The sequence below is a fragment of the Mycteria americana genome, chromosome 6 (assembly GCF_035582795.1).
Source record: "Mycteria americana isolate JAX WOST 10 ecotype Jacksonville Zoo and Gardens chromosome 6, USCA_MyAme_1.0, whole genome shotgun sequence".
Classification (NCBI taxonomy): domain Eukaryota; kingdom Metazoa; phylum Chordata; class Aves; order Ciconiiformes; family Ciconiidae; genus Mycteria; species Mycteria americana.
In genome coordinates this window covers 3,812,874-3,829,757 of record NC_134370.1, presented here as the reverse complement: position 1 = coordinate 3,829,757, position 16,884 = coordinate 3,812,874, and the positions used below count along the sequence as shown (strand labels likewise).

At 41.5% G+C, this 16,884-nt stretch overlaps 1 protein-coding gene across 2 annotated transcripts in view; it reads right to left on the bottom strand.

Annotated features, from left to right (window-relative positions):
• Window positions 1–16,884, bottom strand: part of ADAM12 (ADAM metallopeptidase domain 12) — a 188,676-nt gene that overhangs the window by 158,867 nt on the left and 12,925 nt on the right. For both annotated transcript variants that reach the window (XM_075504351.1, XM_075504350.1), the window contains exon 2: window positions 11,360–11,493. In XM_075504351.1, coding sequence (XP_075360466.1) covers window positions 11,360–11,493 — 134 coding nt within the window. The remainder of the gene's footprint in view (window positions 1–11,359; window positions 11,494–16,884) is intronic.

Here is a 16,884-nt window from a genome sequence, read left to right as displayed (position 1 = left end):
TAACACTTTTAATCTGAAAGGGCCATTACCAAATCAAATTGATGTCCCATGGATTAAGCTTTATTCCCATTTTATAGATGGAAAAGGGCAAGACCATAAAAGGGGAGATGTTTGACTGTACAAAGCAAACAGTTTTGGTTTCCATCTTAAAAAAAAAAAACCCAACTGTTTCTATCCATATCTTAAATTTGCCCTCTGCGACTTGCAGTGTTCCCAGGCTCTTGATGCTTGGTCTCCGTAGAGTAGCGGTTTCCTTTCCTCTCTCCCTCCTATGGGGATCCTGGGAAACAACCACTTTGGTCTGGAGGGCTCCCACAGATCTCAGTTTAAACCAGTCCAGCCCTATTCCCTTTTCTCCTTTATAATCAACATACCATGGCAGTAAGCAATTCTGCACTAAACTCGCAACAAAAAAAAGGAGGTCAATATTTTGAAATATCTTTTTGTTGCAACTGAAGCCTTTTACAAGCAGAAATGCTGAAGCAATAAATGGAAACTCAATAAAGTATGAAATATAGTACTTTATGTTTAATTATGGGCATTTAAATTGGTTTTAATTTGTCTCTGCAGGGTGTACTTTTGGGGGTTGGTTTTGTTTTTTACATATGCCACTCACTTATTCACAGTAATTTACATGCCTCAATGTATCTCAAAAGCTACTTCACTAACAAACATGACATCTCTTGGCAATTAAAGGTTAAATTCACTTTGCCCTCTGACTATAACAGAAATACCTTTGCAAGCTAATGACTGTAACAGGCTGGTCTGTTCCCGAATAAACATTCTAGGGATTTCCTGAGGTGTTGTTTTGTTTTGTCTTTTCTTTTTTTTTCTCCACCTTTTTAATTGAGGGAAAAGAATTCGGAGGGCACAGCCAGCTTAGATGCTATTTCAGTCAAAAATGTGTATATGCTGTCTTTCTATACACTTTGTAGACTGAAAAAATACATTTACACAGCTTCTGGATATTCATTTTATAGAAAAAAGAAATCTTTAAAGCTTATCCAACTCATCTCCTTCTGCCAGCTTTCCTTGCCAACTCTTTCTTAGTAATGCCAGTAAATGCCAAAAAAAGTCTGCTTTAAACAATGTTTCTGTCTGTTGAAACCAAGAGAAAGGCAGTTTCTGTTGGAGATACTCGATTTAGGGATCCCACTTTTTCTTCTGCTGCTGAAAACGCACCCTGACCATGTCAGCGTAGGCAGCCGGGAGCGTGCAATGTTAAAACAGCAATATGCGAGAAGTTGCTTTGAGGACAAAATTACATAGTTCCTCTTACTGGCTTTTCCCGCAACAGATTCATTTCCAGAAACTCCCCTCTCCTTTGAAAAAGGCAGATTCAGTATCTGCCAAGGAAACGGTCCTTTTTGGGGCAGGGATACTATGGCTGTTTAGATTAACACATCTAAGAGCTTTTGTCTCATCGGCACTTGCCAGGAGTTGAAGCAGACCTCCTTCAGCAGCGTTTCTTTTTCAGTACAACATGTACTTAATGTGAAAACATCTAGGGAAAGATGATGGAATGGGTGAAACTAAAGTAAATAATGTCAGCTGAGAGACACCAGTGTAGGATTTCATCCAAGATTGCTGCCCGAAGAAGCCTGCCATCTCCAACACTCACACAAATGAAGTGTGCCGGAAAATAGCATCCACCAGTGTGCAAAAATTAGGCATCTCAATGAAGATCTGATCCTCCCCTAGCTAGGCAGCAGCTTCGACCAAAAACGTTTGCTCCTGTGCCCGTTTAAGTGGCCTCAGGTAACAAATACAGTTCTCCTGAATATTAAAATTACCTATAGGCTTCACTTTAAACACACAACGTAAAATGCTGCCACCCCAGAAGGAGGCAAATCACTCCAGACGGTGATGGCTGGCTGGGAAGGGTTTGGCAGGTTCACCCCAAAAAGACCATTTTTGTGCAGGACTGCTGAAGCACTCCTCAAAGGATGCGGTCAGCGGAGAGAGAAGGAGCAAAAAAGGAGATGAACCCTGCCAAGAAACCGCCCAGTAGCTCCTGATGGAGGGAGATGGCCGGAAGAGGAAGGGGGAACAAGTTCATTCAGCAGAAGCAAAATAAAGTTAATCCTAAGGCAGGAGACACAGTAAGGGCAAAGGAATGAGGGCAGGACCTAAGAGCCCTTCATTTCCTGAGAGTGATTCAAACTTCAGAGGAAACAACGTATTAGCATCCTGGGACTTGGGGCAGAGGATGAAAGGGCAATGACAAAGTCAGAGCTGAGATCTAAATGGAGCTTAACGCATTCTGGTTTGCTGAGGAGCAACCAGAGGCAACAAGACCCCTCCTTGGATTCAGTGGCCCTGCCAAAGCGACCGTGTGTCTAACTGCTGTATCAGGGGGAGCAAACACATACTTCAGTGCAACCAGGATCGCTAGCCGATTTGTCGTTACGCTGGCCAGACGTACCACCAGCACATCCTTGCAGGACAGGGGAGAGATCAAGTCCAGTAAAATGCCTGCAGACTCTGGCAGCACCCCCACCACGCGCACGCGTCACGCAAGTGGAAATGCATCGCGCACATTATCACCAAATGCATTTCGTCTCCAGTCTCACTAAGCTTCATCACTCCACCGTGCCTACAATGCCGTAAATTGCAATCCTTTTGTTAAATTAAGCTTCGAAAGCTCAATTATACTTTAAAACTGTGTCCTTGAGGAAAGGCAGTGCACAAAAGGGACATACAATTTCCTCATGATAGAAATTGAACACAAACTTCCTGCTACGATATCAAAATGATACAGACCATTTTTACCTCATCTACACAAGCTTTTCAAAAACAATTGGCAGATTTTTTGGCAGTCATTTTATTTCCAGAAAAATAGCAACACTGAAATCCTTTTATTGTCAAGATATTACTACTGCATTTAAAAAAGGCTTATTATCAGTCCTAATTATTTTTTTCTTATCAAGCTTTAAACTGCATATAACCTCTATGATTTCTCATTACAATTCTGAGAAATGAGAAATATTCCTGTGGAAGAAGTAAATCAACTGGGGCTTGAGTAAACCAAATTGAAATAGAATTATAATTCAACAACAAAGGCATCAGGCTTGTTAACAATAGGACTCAGTGGATCGACCAGCTAAATTTACCTTTTTATCCCTAAAATATACACTGAGTACAATTCAATTTACTATGGCTTCCTGAGATAAGGGTCTTCATCACAGCATGTCAGCAGCTCTTAGCTTCCACGGTCTTCCCCTGCTCAGAGGACTTTAGTCCTTGGAAAGGCCCCAAGATCTTCTGCTGTTACCTGCAAGCCCTCAAACGACTCCTTGCAGGAGCTGAACACTGTGTATACCAAGAGCATATGGTGGGAGAGAGCCTGCTGTAGGAATTGCGTTGTGTTCAGTTTGACTCAAGGCAATCACAGTAAGAATTAAGAACAAGGGAGATTCTCCTTTTGCCTGTAAAAAAATGATCACATGTTCATAGCTGGAAAGCAAAGTATTATTTTAATCCAACACTGAAATTCATACCTTACGCTCGCAAGATCTGTTGCAAGAGACATGAAATAGCCAAGTATAAGCTAAATTAATTCAATATGAAAATGCCTTAGTACAAGCACTTTACAAACCCAGCATAATGCTGCATAATTGCAAGAACTTAGTTTTAGATTTTAATACCGCGTTAAAGGGTTGCTAACGTTAACTGTGTCATTACGATCAAAATATTTTTTCCATTTTATTACGGAAAGTATGACCTGTTTGTTTGGGTTTTTTTAAATACCGGTCTGAAAACTCATGTTAAAGAACATCGCTTCAGCCCCATCACCTTACAGAGGAACGTAGTAATGGATTCCTCAAGTCCAAATCTGAGACACTACCTCATAGCTGGTGGGTCACAGGCAGCAAATGCAACAAAGCACTTCTGCAGAGTCCCATCATATACAATTGCTGGCAGAAGGGAGGCCGGGTGGTACGGGGAGCCAGAGCTCGCCCAAGACTATTATATCACTGGCGATCTTTACTGGCCAAGTATGACAAAATTCCTCCCAACAGCTCAGCGTGATACAAGCTCATGAAAGAGACTTTCACCCTATTGAGGGCTCCAAGACGCTAAGGGGAGGGGGAGCGTCTGCTGGATGGTTAATATAAAACTCTACATTGTCTGCTTATTGAAGCAGCAATCTCTCTCAATAATATCTGCTATTTCTATTGTGCATAAAGTATTGCACAAAACTTTACAAACTTAACACACTGTATCACTTAAGCTAAAAATGAAATGGACCGTTTTCTGGGATGAATCCCAATTGCTTAACACTTCCCAGTATGCCCAAGCGTTTCAGGCAGGAAATGAATACTACTATATCTCGTTGAAACTAGGGCACTGATTCAGTGCAGACAGAGAAAAGAATTTCCCCTACTCAATCACCATCACAAAGATTTTATTGGTGGTCCCAGCTCCAGGAATTTCTCAAGCCTGTAGCTGCTATGTATGATCCAGCAAGTCCCTAGAACCAGGATACACCTACCGATGTTTCTAAAAAAATCCATAAATGAAATTATCAGATTGATCGATCGGTTACACACAGGTACGGGGCTGGCTGAGAAGAAGCAAACATGTCTCCTCCGTGAGGACCCCCTCTTGCATAAGACAAGGTGAGAGGGATGGCTTTAAGCTGATTTTGCTCACCCAGTGAAGCAACCCAGCCCTGCTAGCGCAGTCACAGACACTCAGCCGAGAACCAGAGGAGATGACAATAGCTTCCATGCAAAAATTATGCTATTTCTGAATTAAACAAATGCAGAAGAGCTATTAAATAATAGAGCGTATTTGAACTAATTAGTCCTCACAGTGGCCCTACAAGGCAGGGGTATAGGTATAATAAAAAGCAGAAGAAATAACAGATTGTTTACTAGGCTATTAAATTAATGACTACCAGGTTACTAATTAAAGGCTCAAGGAGCAGATCTCCCAGAGAATTTTATCGAGGATTAGTGCAGTTTCTCACACCTCTGAGGCTGGCTGTGCCAAGCTACATTCCCAGCTGATGACACAGCCTCAGCAGCATGCACAGCTCTGCCTCTTATATTCAATACTCATGAGTCATAAAAATATGGAGAGGACTATAAATTCTGTTTATGCCTCTCTCTCTCTTAAGATATGTAAAACAACTATGTAAAAGAGCTATGAAAGCTGTCCTCTCAGTCTTCAAAGACTTGTTTAAGCAGCACTGTATGATTCCTCTTAATACAATTGTCTGGAAGTCTAAACTTTGGTAATTATTTCAAACGAAAAAGAACAGCAGGAGGCTCTGTTGAAGGGAATATAAACAATTATCACTTGCACGAAGGCTATGCCAGTTATGAAATAAACTTGAATGGGTTTGCTCTTGAAAACACTGAGCACTAAATTAATTATCTGACATAGCAGGCCTCTCAGTTGTATTCCATGCATCAAACCCTGTATTAGTCACACGAGAATACCACGAGCTGCAGCAAAGAGGGGAAACGCGAACCGGCACAGAGATCTTGTTAAATTGGGGTCTTTCTAATGGGTGCACCGATAATTTCATAATAATACTGAAGCTGGTGTGCACACCATAGCTCAGGATGATAGGCTGGACTGTGATAGACTGTGCCTGTTCCACCAGTTTGCCAGAGAAATGCCGTAATGCGAGAGTATGAAGATGGGATCAAACGGGTAAGGCTCATCCCTGCTTGGCACCTTTGAATATGTTCTTGAATGTCCAGCATTATTCCTGTGACTTTTTAACAAATCTAAAGTTATCTCTTGTTCCTTCCAATGATTTTTTGTTTCAATGGCAAAAATCCCTATTTCAGTAGGGGTTGAATTTGGGCCTTACAGTGAAGGCATGAAAACAATGCAAGAAAGCGAAAAGAATGAGTGTAATATCCAATACATTTGATAAATCTGGAGAACCATAAAGATAACTAACAACTGTCAGAGCACATGAGACTTTTACAGATAGTGGAGAATTTCACGTTGAGATTCAAGTAATCAGTGTCCAGAACGACATCCAGATAATCAAGATTCTGATGTTTGTTTATGAACGCAATCCATAACACAATACTCCACGAATGAGGCAGGCAGAAATGCAAAAGCTACTTCTTTGCAAGATCAGTGAGATGCAATGCATGCTAAGCAGTAAAAAATGGTAATCTTCTGCCACTTTACATGCAGAATCTTTTGAGCTGTGACAAGCGTACACTTAAAAACCAGAAGAAATATGGTCTAAGTATATACGTATAGCTGGCCTTCATCCTTCTCTTTGCATTTCATTGCTAGAGCTTATATTCAAAGTATAACATAACATCAAGAAAAAAAGTGTTTGCTACAAGAAGAGGAACTCTGTCTTCTCATCCTTCTTTTCTCCTTTTTTGAAAACACTTTTTTAAGATTTCCATTTGCAAACCTGATTTATACCAGCCCAGCCAAAGGAAGGAAACTGATTCACACTAGCTCAGAATCTGGCCCTGAAAGCTTAAACTTAGTGAAGCAGTTTTAATGTTCCCTGAATCCATCCCCCCTCTCCCAAAGGGAAACGAACTTCTGATTTATTTGGATTTAAAAGTCATCGGTATTGCAGTCATAGCTGTTCTTCATCAAGGAACCCTCTGCAGTTCTTCCCATCCTCTCTGCCCACCACGGGCATCTTTCTTTTCCTTCGCTTGTCTCTAACCCCAACAGCAACAGATCCAAATCTCCTGGTGTGTGGAAAGCCGTCCGGCATCTGCCACCGAACGAGAGGTCTAACTCTCTGCAAGGTGGGGGAGAGGTTGCTTTTCCAACATACTTTGTATACATTGAGCTCAGTGGCAGTGCTTTAAAAGAGTCAGGTGAGACTCACTGTGATTCGAGTGGATTAAGGGTCTAATCAGGTATATTGTGTACATCTACTTTCTCATAGTTAATTATTTTTAAGAAGTTACACAGCAAAATTTGCTCATTGTCCTCTATACATCACCCAAATTGAATGTTAGAAACCAAATTCTCTGCATCATTTGAAAGCAACCCGAACTGGCAACTTGCAAACTCAAAGCAACCTAAAGCATTTCAGGGCTTTCCAGCTTCTCATGTGGCTCTTCAGAAACCATGCTCAGCTCCATGCTGCCTGGCTACAAGTCCTTCAATACCTGCCCAGGTTCAGCTACATTCAAATTTGTCTTTGCGAATGGCAATCGTAGCCTGACTGGAGCGTACACCTATGTCTAGAACAGTTTGATATCGCACTCAGATGGATACAGAGATCAGAATTACAAAAGCATGGGCATAAGCATCAAAAGATGCAAAGCATCACCCAGTAAGGGGACTTGCACCTAACTTGCTTGTATGCTTTTAGAAACCTCAGAGGATTAAATCTTTCAAAGCACTTGATCAGCCTCATGATTACATTGGAGCCCTTGCAGGTGCCAGCAATGATAGATCCTGCACAGCCAAGACTAGAGAAAAACCCCACCCCTGAGTGACAGATGCCACAACCTGAGGACTCTGTTTACTCGCATAATCGATCATATCATATATGCACGAAATGCTTTCAATTTCCCAGAAACTTAATGCATTTTAAGATCTGGACTCAACCCTGCACACAAAGCCAACTTCATTACTGACTCTCACTCTGGGAGAATGAATGTCAGCTCAGGGCAATGCCACACTGGGATCCCCCCCAGCATTACAGCTATTTCATGTCTGTCCTGGATGGTCTCCGGCAGGCAGTGTTTCCCCACAGTTACGACCTTTTAAGCATAGAAATTGAGCCAAGAAACCCTTAATGCCCACGTGAAACGCTTCCTGCCTAGCGCTTGTCTCTCCAAGAGAAGGCACGTGCTTCAGCCTCCGGTCTAACGCAACCAATATTACCTGACCTACAGCTCCTGTGATGCAGGGATCTGGCACACATTAACCAGCATGTGTCCCTAACAGGGTGTGAGGATAAAAGCTGAAGCCAAACAGATGGTCCTCTCAAAATCTTCCCTAAAGTGTTCTGTGTACTAAAACATCACTTACCCAACTTTCATCAAACTTGGCTTGATTTGCAAGTCTCAAGCCAAGTTTGAAGAAAAATATTCAGCTGGAAACATGTGGGGAAAGGAGTCTTTTTCCTGCACTCAAATAATATAAAAAACGAAACAATTTTGTTCAAACCTTAGAAAAATTTAAGAAAAAATGGAACCCAACCGTCTTGGGTTTAAACCAAGCACTGGGAAAAAAAATCAACACAGAATGCAAAGTGATGAACAAATGAAAAAGAAAGAAGTGGAAAGAGAACTGGAGCTATAATGTATAATGACCTATCAACACATTTGATAACGCACACAAAATTTCAGCGAAGACGGAAATCCCATCTGCATGGAATATGGGCAGCTATTGTTTGAAAGCAGCGAGCAACGTTGCACCGCACTTCGGGGTCCTGATTTCGCTGCCACGCGCCCACAAATACAGCTACTCATCAGCAGTCCTGACTGGCAGCAACTGGATACTCAAAATAGTAGCCACTAATTTTAGCAGCGTGTTCAGGATTAGCAACAGAGTATTATATCCAGTGAATAAAAGAATTTAACTGGGCAGCATTAAAATATTCCAACTGAAAATGATCTAAATTTTCTGAATTCAACAAAAGATGCCAGGAGAAATGTTAACAACCACTAACTAGATGAACAGCATCGTACAGTCGCAGAAACATATATGCATTTCCATAGTAACTTCTCTTAAGTATACATATCTTATTTTTTAAATGTGCTTCACCATATAAAGTGTTTGCATGAGCATATGCATCTTCTTAAACAAGAAAGAAGCAATAGCATTGCTGAAATAATACCACCACAATGAGATCCTGGTCTCGGTCTTTTATAACCTCAACTTGGGGTGGGGTGAGCAGGGAGAAAATCGATCTGCCCAGTAAAAGATAGGTTCTCTCCAGAAACAAAACACTACATTTATACTTAGGGAAACCCAAATTCTTTAAATATAATTTGATTACATGTCTGATTTTAAAATTGGATTTTTCCTACCATTAATTTGAACTGTCATTCTTAGGAAGTACCTAAACCATTAGATGTCCTTGAAAGAGTACACCCTAACTGTATTAAAGTAAAACTAGGTTATAGCTAAGTAACTTTTTTATTTATTTCTTCTCAGTAAATGTAATTTTATTGCTGCTGGTGAGCAGGTCTGTGTGTCTGTGAGATTAGACAGTGTGACTAGTTTCAGCTTTTTTGCTCCTGCTCTGCGCAGTGTACTGCATAGATGGCCCTCAACGAGAAAGTCATTAGCTTAATAATAATTCCTGACAGATTCTGAATGAGATATTCCAACAGATATTGCAGTGACTCCTGGGGTAAATAAAAGGACAGTTTTATCTTCAAGATGGGAAAGAAAGAGTACGCTGCACTAAATGACTAGCGTCGTTTCCCAGGGACTAATTGTCAAGCAGGAGTATTTACGATCAAAGGATTGGAGAATGGGACTATCATTGCGAGGCAATTATCTATACACAAATAACTTTAATACTTTGGCATTTTTATAACCACTACATTATTTATTTTACTCTATATTCTATTGCAATACCATTCCCCTGGTTACGAGTACACAGTACTTCGTACTTTTTTTTACTTCATATAAAATTAAAATAAAACGGAGGAACACTTTGAAATGAGTTGAAGAACAATGGGTCCTATTTAACCATCAAATACAACAGTATTTAACTTTTGTGCTTTTGATCAATATTTATGTGACAAGCTATTCATTACTCTTCTCCTCTACCAGTTTAATGCTGTTGTTCTTCCCACAGCCTGATCTGCACTTTTGTGTATTTAATTTATAACAGTTTCCATGGAAAAGAAATATTCAAAGAAAAAAACTGCTGATACAGCATGTGGATCTTTCTACCAAACCACAAATCTTTTCTAATGTTCATCTTAAACTGAAAGCAATTCTGGGAAACAAATTAATGATATAAATCACATTATCATTACTCACATAAAGATACTCTGTTGTAATTCTTTCAGAAAGCTACAGTGAGTAGCTAAAAGAACTCTATATGGAGAACGCCTGTTTCTAATTAAATGATCTAAAAATAGAGTTGCACATACATCTAGGACCCAGCCATCTGTGTTATCTCTCTAAGATAAGCTATTATACACCCACAATGATATCCCTTTCATCACTGCAGATATTCAAAACTAGGACTGGCCCTTCGTTCCCTTTTAGGAAGAGAAAAAGAAAAAGGAAGCAAAATTTCAATGCAGACAAGATTTTTTGGAAGTCAGATCCCTTGTTTTGAAATCTCTTTTCACACCTAGTTCTGTCAATCAGCAGCATGATTCCAAACCGTGTCCCGCAAACGGTGGCAGGAGACAAGTAGGATTTCTCCATGAAACACTTTCCCAATGCAGTAAAGCAAGCTGTTTGCAATGGGCTGTCTGGGCTGTTTGCATTGTTTGCGTGTGATGGTTTTTGCTTGGTTTTTTTTCTTCTTTTTTTTTGTTCTTCCTTTTTTTTTTTTTAAACTATTTAAAAATTCAACTTTTTTCTTCTCGTTCTGACAATTAAAAGACCAATATAAAAAGTAAGCTGGAACAAAACTGGACCTGAGTTAAAAAGGTTGGGTAAGAGATTCCCATGACATCTTTGGTGATAATAAACAACAACAACCTGTCTTGGTACTTCAAGCAGGAGACCAAGGAGACAGAGAACAGCCCTTTTCTCCGAAAAAACACCTACCCATATTATCAGCCAATGTCTGAGGGGAAAAAAAGGAGGCAAGCTTATCAGGGCCTGTCAAGAGGGGGAAGCAATCCCTGCTTAGTCAGAGCCAGTGACAGATTATCCCCTTGTTAGGCAAAGGGAAAGCAGCGTGTGAAGGGAGATTCGCCCCGACTCCCTCCGCAGGAGATGGGACGGCATTTGGGGCCATCTCCCGTGAGGGGCTCCGGGTAACGCCTGGGGCTGCAGCCAACGAAGCAACATCATTTACACCTTTCCTTAAAGTTCTTGCTGTCAGACTGTATTGAATCAAACAAACGTGTTTGTTGTACTTGCCCGTCCCTCAGTTTCGCGGCCGTTTTGCTGTTGTATGATGGAATCTCAAGCAATGTATGTTAACCTCTTTAAAAAAACTATTTCTCTTTAAGCTTACATTTCTGCCAGCAGAAATAAGAATGTCACTTTACAATAAAAAGTATTAATTTCAACCAAAGACTTTATCCATTTTCATAAATTAGGTAGGTAGAAATTTTAGACAGCAGGCTCTCTACAAAACTATAAAAAAATACGCCTATAACAGATAGGATTAAAAAAGTGCGTTTACTTTCCCCTAAAGCCTACCAATTGTTACACATCTTACAATAAAATAATAGGCAAAATGAAGACTAACCTTTGAATAAATGCCATTTACTGGTCTCCACTGTTCTCCATTCAAAAGGAAGGGAACTGTTATCTCATAATCTTTTGACTGGTCCTTTGGCATCTGCTGTCTTGAGGACTCCAATTTGCTGTCCACATTCTCGCCTAAGGACAGGGAGAAGCACTTCGTGTTAGTCGGGAACAGCATCTGACAACATGAACCTTGTTATTTAAGGGACCTGGCAGCATATTTCAAAAGGAAATAATTCAGGAAAAGAATTAAACATTAGAACATTGTGGGGTCATACTGTCAGTGTCGAAACCTACACAAATTTCTAAGAGAGCTGGGGTTCTGGGAGAGAAGTGTCGAGCGGATTTCCACCGTTGATTAAATGGTGCATTGCTGTAGCAGCAGAAGACAAAGACTGCACGTAAGGAGTAGAGATACCAGGACGCAAAGGTAAGGAGTTGGGATGCAAGACTTAAATAAAAAAATTTGGAGAGGTATTGGCACCACTATTTAAAGTATTACATTAATAAGCATACTAGAGTTGGGATTTTTTTCTTCCATTTAAATGATAGCAGGGGGGAATGCAGTAGGTGGCTGTCTTGTCCGTGTCGTCATTAAGAAGGTAAGCACGCTGCAGGGATTTAGAAGAGGTAAGATTTTATCAGGACTATTTTTCTGTCATTAAGGTAAGAAATTAGCCTTGGTCATTCCACTCCCCAATCCCTCTTCTCCCCATCCCTCTTCCCAGATGCAGACGCACTGGACCAGATTGAAATCAGTGGTGGTAGGAGGGGGGGGAGTGCTCCTGCGGGTGTGACTGGAGCCCTACCCTCCCCGGGGTGAACAACCCCGCGGCTGCGTGACACGGGCTCCCTAAGGGCAGCCAGTGATCCCAGATTTTCCCTTATGTCCTTCCCATTTCTGCGGTGGGGTCAGCTGGTCCTCACGCTTTGCGAGCTGGAGTCACAGCATAGATGTAGCAACCAGGCTTGGGGTTCCCGAAAGCTCCAGGTTTATTGTACGCAGCTGATTTACCAGGTTTAATCCTCGGTGTTTTATTAGCCCCCAAACACTTCTTAATGCGCCATCTTACTCCACTAAACATGGAAATGTGATGTTGTACTCTGTTTTAACAAGTCTGAACTGTGTACAACAAAAGACTGAATATTTACTTAGCAGCCTCAGCATTTCTATATGAACACGCAAGGACATCACGATGTACTGTTCATATAGAACCCCGTAACACCACGGATGCACATTCTCATTAGTGGAAAAAGTCTGGAAGAGAATATAAACTCTCACAGAAATAATGCTCTACTCTTACGCAGTCAGATGACTTCAATTCATACTACAATGTCAAAAAGCTATTTGCATGCAACATTTATCAAGTGTTTTTCCTCTCACTAAACATACTAATGGTATTGTGCCTGTCAAAGCAGACTCCTAAAAAACAGTATCATAGTACCAGAGCTGGAAGTAGTATTGACAGTAAATCTTAAAGAGAAGAGAGGGATGGCTTCCAGGTGCCGTGGGACAGTCAAAACGCTGGCGGGGTTTGCCATGCTCTTGACCTACCATCACACTGAGCCCTTGCTGCACTTGGACCCCATGAGGATGAGACCTGAGTCTTCGCAGGTGCTCTACAAATGCGTCCATCCTCCATTAAGGTGGAGAAAGGCCAGCGTGACCTGTCTTCCTCCTTCCCCCCATTGCCTTTGTGCTAGGAGGTGCAGAGGGAAGGCGATGGGGCAGTGTTTTAGCAGCTCAATCACGGCTCAGAGCTGAACCATTTTACGGGAGTGAGAGGAGAGCTGCCCACACAGCCCAGTGCTCGGCACTGCCATCCCAGCAGCCTGACCTACCCTCTCTGGTCACCTAACACTCTCTGAGGGTCAAGAGCTATGTTTTGAGCAGAATGACCCCAACTTAGTCACTGTTAGAATTAGCTTAAAAACATCTACGCAGTCATTACGGTTAAGCTGACGTGAGAGGAAGACAAGCTCAGTATTTTCCAGCATGCTTTTAAAAATACAACACTTTCCCTAAACCACCAAAAATAGACTAAGATAAAAAGATAAAGTATATTGCGGAGAGGAAAGTTGCTTGTTATACGGATGTTCCTGTAGAGAAAGGGTTCTCACCCCGCCCTCAGCACAGCCCAAGCCCAAGTGGCAGGGGTCTGGGAGGATGCAGTGTCAGGCCTTGGAAGGGATGCTCCGAACCCTGCACACGATTGGGTTCACCCCTGTGGAGGTGTATGAGATACCATCTCGTCTGCCTAGGAGGGACTAAACAGAACCTCACAGCTCTTTATTCTGATTATCAGGCATGAAGCTCCCTGCACAGAACAGAAATTTATGAAGCATATCTCAGAGAAATGAGAAAAGTTTGGCTCTAGCCCTGATTTTTTTCTTCTTGGCTCACTAGAGCAGTCTCAACTATATGAATTAAATGACTCAGGCCCTTCTATTATTTTGTAGGATTTGCACTCTGAAAGTTTCATGAAATCTAAATTTTAAGAAACCCTATGAGCATACTTTTCCTCCCATGGATGCATTGTCTACATTGCTTCCACGCAGTCTTATACCATGGAGCTGCAGGTAGATACCAAGAGGCATCAAAGTCCTTCTGGTACTCCTGCATGTGCAAGTTGCCTTTCTTATTAATTCCGCAAAGCATTAACATCACAACATTACCCGAAAGAGAAGAAAAAGGAGAGGGGAAGGGATCAGCATTTGTGCACAGATGTCTTATTCTCTCATTACATGGCGTGGTCCAGAAAGTGCAACCGCTATAAAAATATCCCAGGAAAAGGGAACAATATCTACACAAAGTGCAGTTCAATTTTGCCACTCCTATTCCATCATGACAAAGTGATGCTTGTGGTGCATAACAAAGTAAGGTTACAATGAGCACATTTAATCTTACACACATGCTTATTTATCTGCACATTGAAAATGCATATTGTGCAGAAACATTGATAGTCTGGAGACAGACATCAAGACAGGTTTATAGGCAGCAGTTATATCTTTATTGGAAAAGATAATTTATTTGGGGGAAACAAAACAGGCAAGCTTTAGGGTTTGCAAACTCTTCTGAAGCCATAGCATTTATAAAACACAAGATCAGTTTCTGTCTAGTTGCTTTCCTTCAGCCAAATATTTTGCTCCTTATCTGAATGTTTTTATTGAAATTATTGGGTGTGATAAAAATCACAGCTTCCTGCAGAAGGTGGAGAAAGCACTGCAGCCCAGTCACGGGGCCTCCTTCTGAAGAGCACTTGGGCCCATGCTTGATGTTATGCACTTGCTTAACTCCCAACTGTCCTCAGTGTGATATATGCACATTACAGTTTCTTTTGTAAATCAAATAACAATGTTTTTCTGATTTAAGGTCATTATATTTACATACTATGTATATTTCTGAAAGACTACAAAATAAAGAAACCTGTATAACTGGTAGGTAAACTCTAGATCAGTCTTTAAATATAAAAGTAGGGGGAAAATAAAAAGGTAGATCCTTTCAATAGGATTCTGCAGCCTGATTGCAAAGCTTCAAAGAACGCATTGCAGAAAACAAGGGATCACAGCCAACGAAGAGCGACCCACACATATCTGTCTGAGATGGGAAAGATGACAGCATCTAAAGGGCCACTGAGCCCCACCGAACAGCGGAATGCAGACAGAAGAGATACGGGTAGAGGAGGACTCGAAGTCAGGAGAAAAAAAAAAAACACAAAAAACATAAGAAGAGAGCCAGGCCAAAAAAAGGTAGGCATGGAAATTGAAGTTGAAGTGTGCAGGAAACTTTGAAAAAATGGGACAAAGAGATGGGCAGCCCCAGAGCAGCCCCGAGTCTGAGCAGTGGTGTGGGCTTCTGAGTAGCTACACAGGTGGGGCGGCCGCTGGCAACCTCGGAGAGCCTTCGGCACGCACGGCCCTCGCCTCAAAGTTGGAAACACCAAAGAATTTATTCCAGCCTCTCTTCACCCAGTCCCTTGCACAACGGCTGAACAAAACACAGTCCCAGTTTTCTTCTGTTGGCTTCACCCACCCATCTCCGAGCATAAGCACAGCCCTCCCAAAGAGCATCCGAGAAGCACCAGGAGAGGAGCGCGATGGGACAGGACTGGAGATCTGTGCTAACGAAGGGTTTCCATCACCTCGATCACATCCCGTGAGCTCCCAGTGCTGCAGTTCTTCATGCGCGCAGACGTGCCGGTATTTCCTCTCTGCCACTCTTCATCTCCTTTACCCATTTTCATTAGGATTTCTTTGAAGCTGGAACCATTAGAGTTGTTTGCATTACATTAATAATGAGGCCTCTTCTCTGTGGGGACTTTTGGTATTACAGCAATATAAATAGTGTAATAATTGAAATCAGAGAATTTAAATTTCGGTAACGTGTCATGAGAGGGGAAGAAAATCAGGCCATCTGTATTACCAGAAACTTTTATTAGACCCAGGTTTCCTATCTTTTGTGTCACATGCACCTACTTACTCACCTACTTATTTTCCATTTCACTGAAATTCTGTCCAGTTCTTCCTGACGCAAGCTCGTCTCCCACTTTTTCACATGAAAAACTTCACAGTCGTGTCTATCTGTTTTCTATTTTCAGCCTGCACTGAAGGTAACGCTTTTGATCCACAAGCAGCCCACAAGCTGATGTAGCGCCCTTTATTCTTTTTTTTTTCAGTAATATAAAAGATACTTTGTACAAATAGCGAGATGAGTAGATGTTATCTGTCAGTGACTTTTGTGCGGCTTAAATATTTTTCATCCGCCACATACTTCTACAACTTTTCTTCTTTGCACAGTATCATACAAGGACTGGTTGGCAAAGAAGTTAAGAATAGTTTTCATCTCTTTCCTTTGTATTTCAGTTCCTCCGAGCTCTGTGCAAAATAAACTCCAAGCATGCGACGTGACATCTGTGTTTAACGGCCGCTGTCTCCTGAAGAAGGCCAGACACACTTCAGATTTGCATTTACTTAAAATTAATAAGCTTTTAGTCAGGCCATGCAATTTATTTGTCCTTATGACAAACAAAAAGGTGAACGCTCTCACTACAGAGCGGGTCTGGATAAAATGGGCTGAAGTGGAAGATACATTATCTGGAACGATGCATCAAAAGGGGTGTTTCCAGTGAGTTACCGACGCAAGAACATCTGGAATACTGAGGGCATTTCTCCTCACCTGCGTTCACGAAAGATTAATTCAGCCGGGAGCTGGTGGACTGGAAAGGCTGCCAGGGTGACCAGGGAAGTGGAAAGACTGAATTACAAGAAGGGAACTAAAAGAATTATTTTGCATAATCTAGAAAACCAAAGATGACGCGACCCGTGATTGTCCTTTAGCTTTATATACCTCTTGGTATTTATCTTGCCAGTGCTGATATATTTATAGATGGCAAGAGTATAAAGTGGCTACACATAAAGTTAGCTAGGATTGCAATATAGAACTTCTGAGCAGAGAGGATCACATCCAGCTCTTGTGCACCAAGGAAAAAAAATTAAAACTGAACTTTCTTTACATGGAAATTGTTA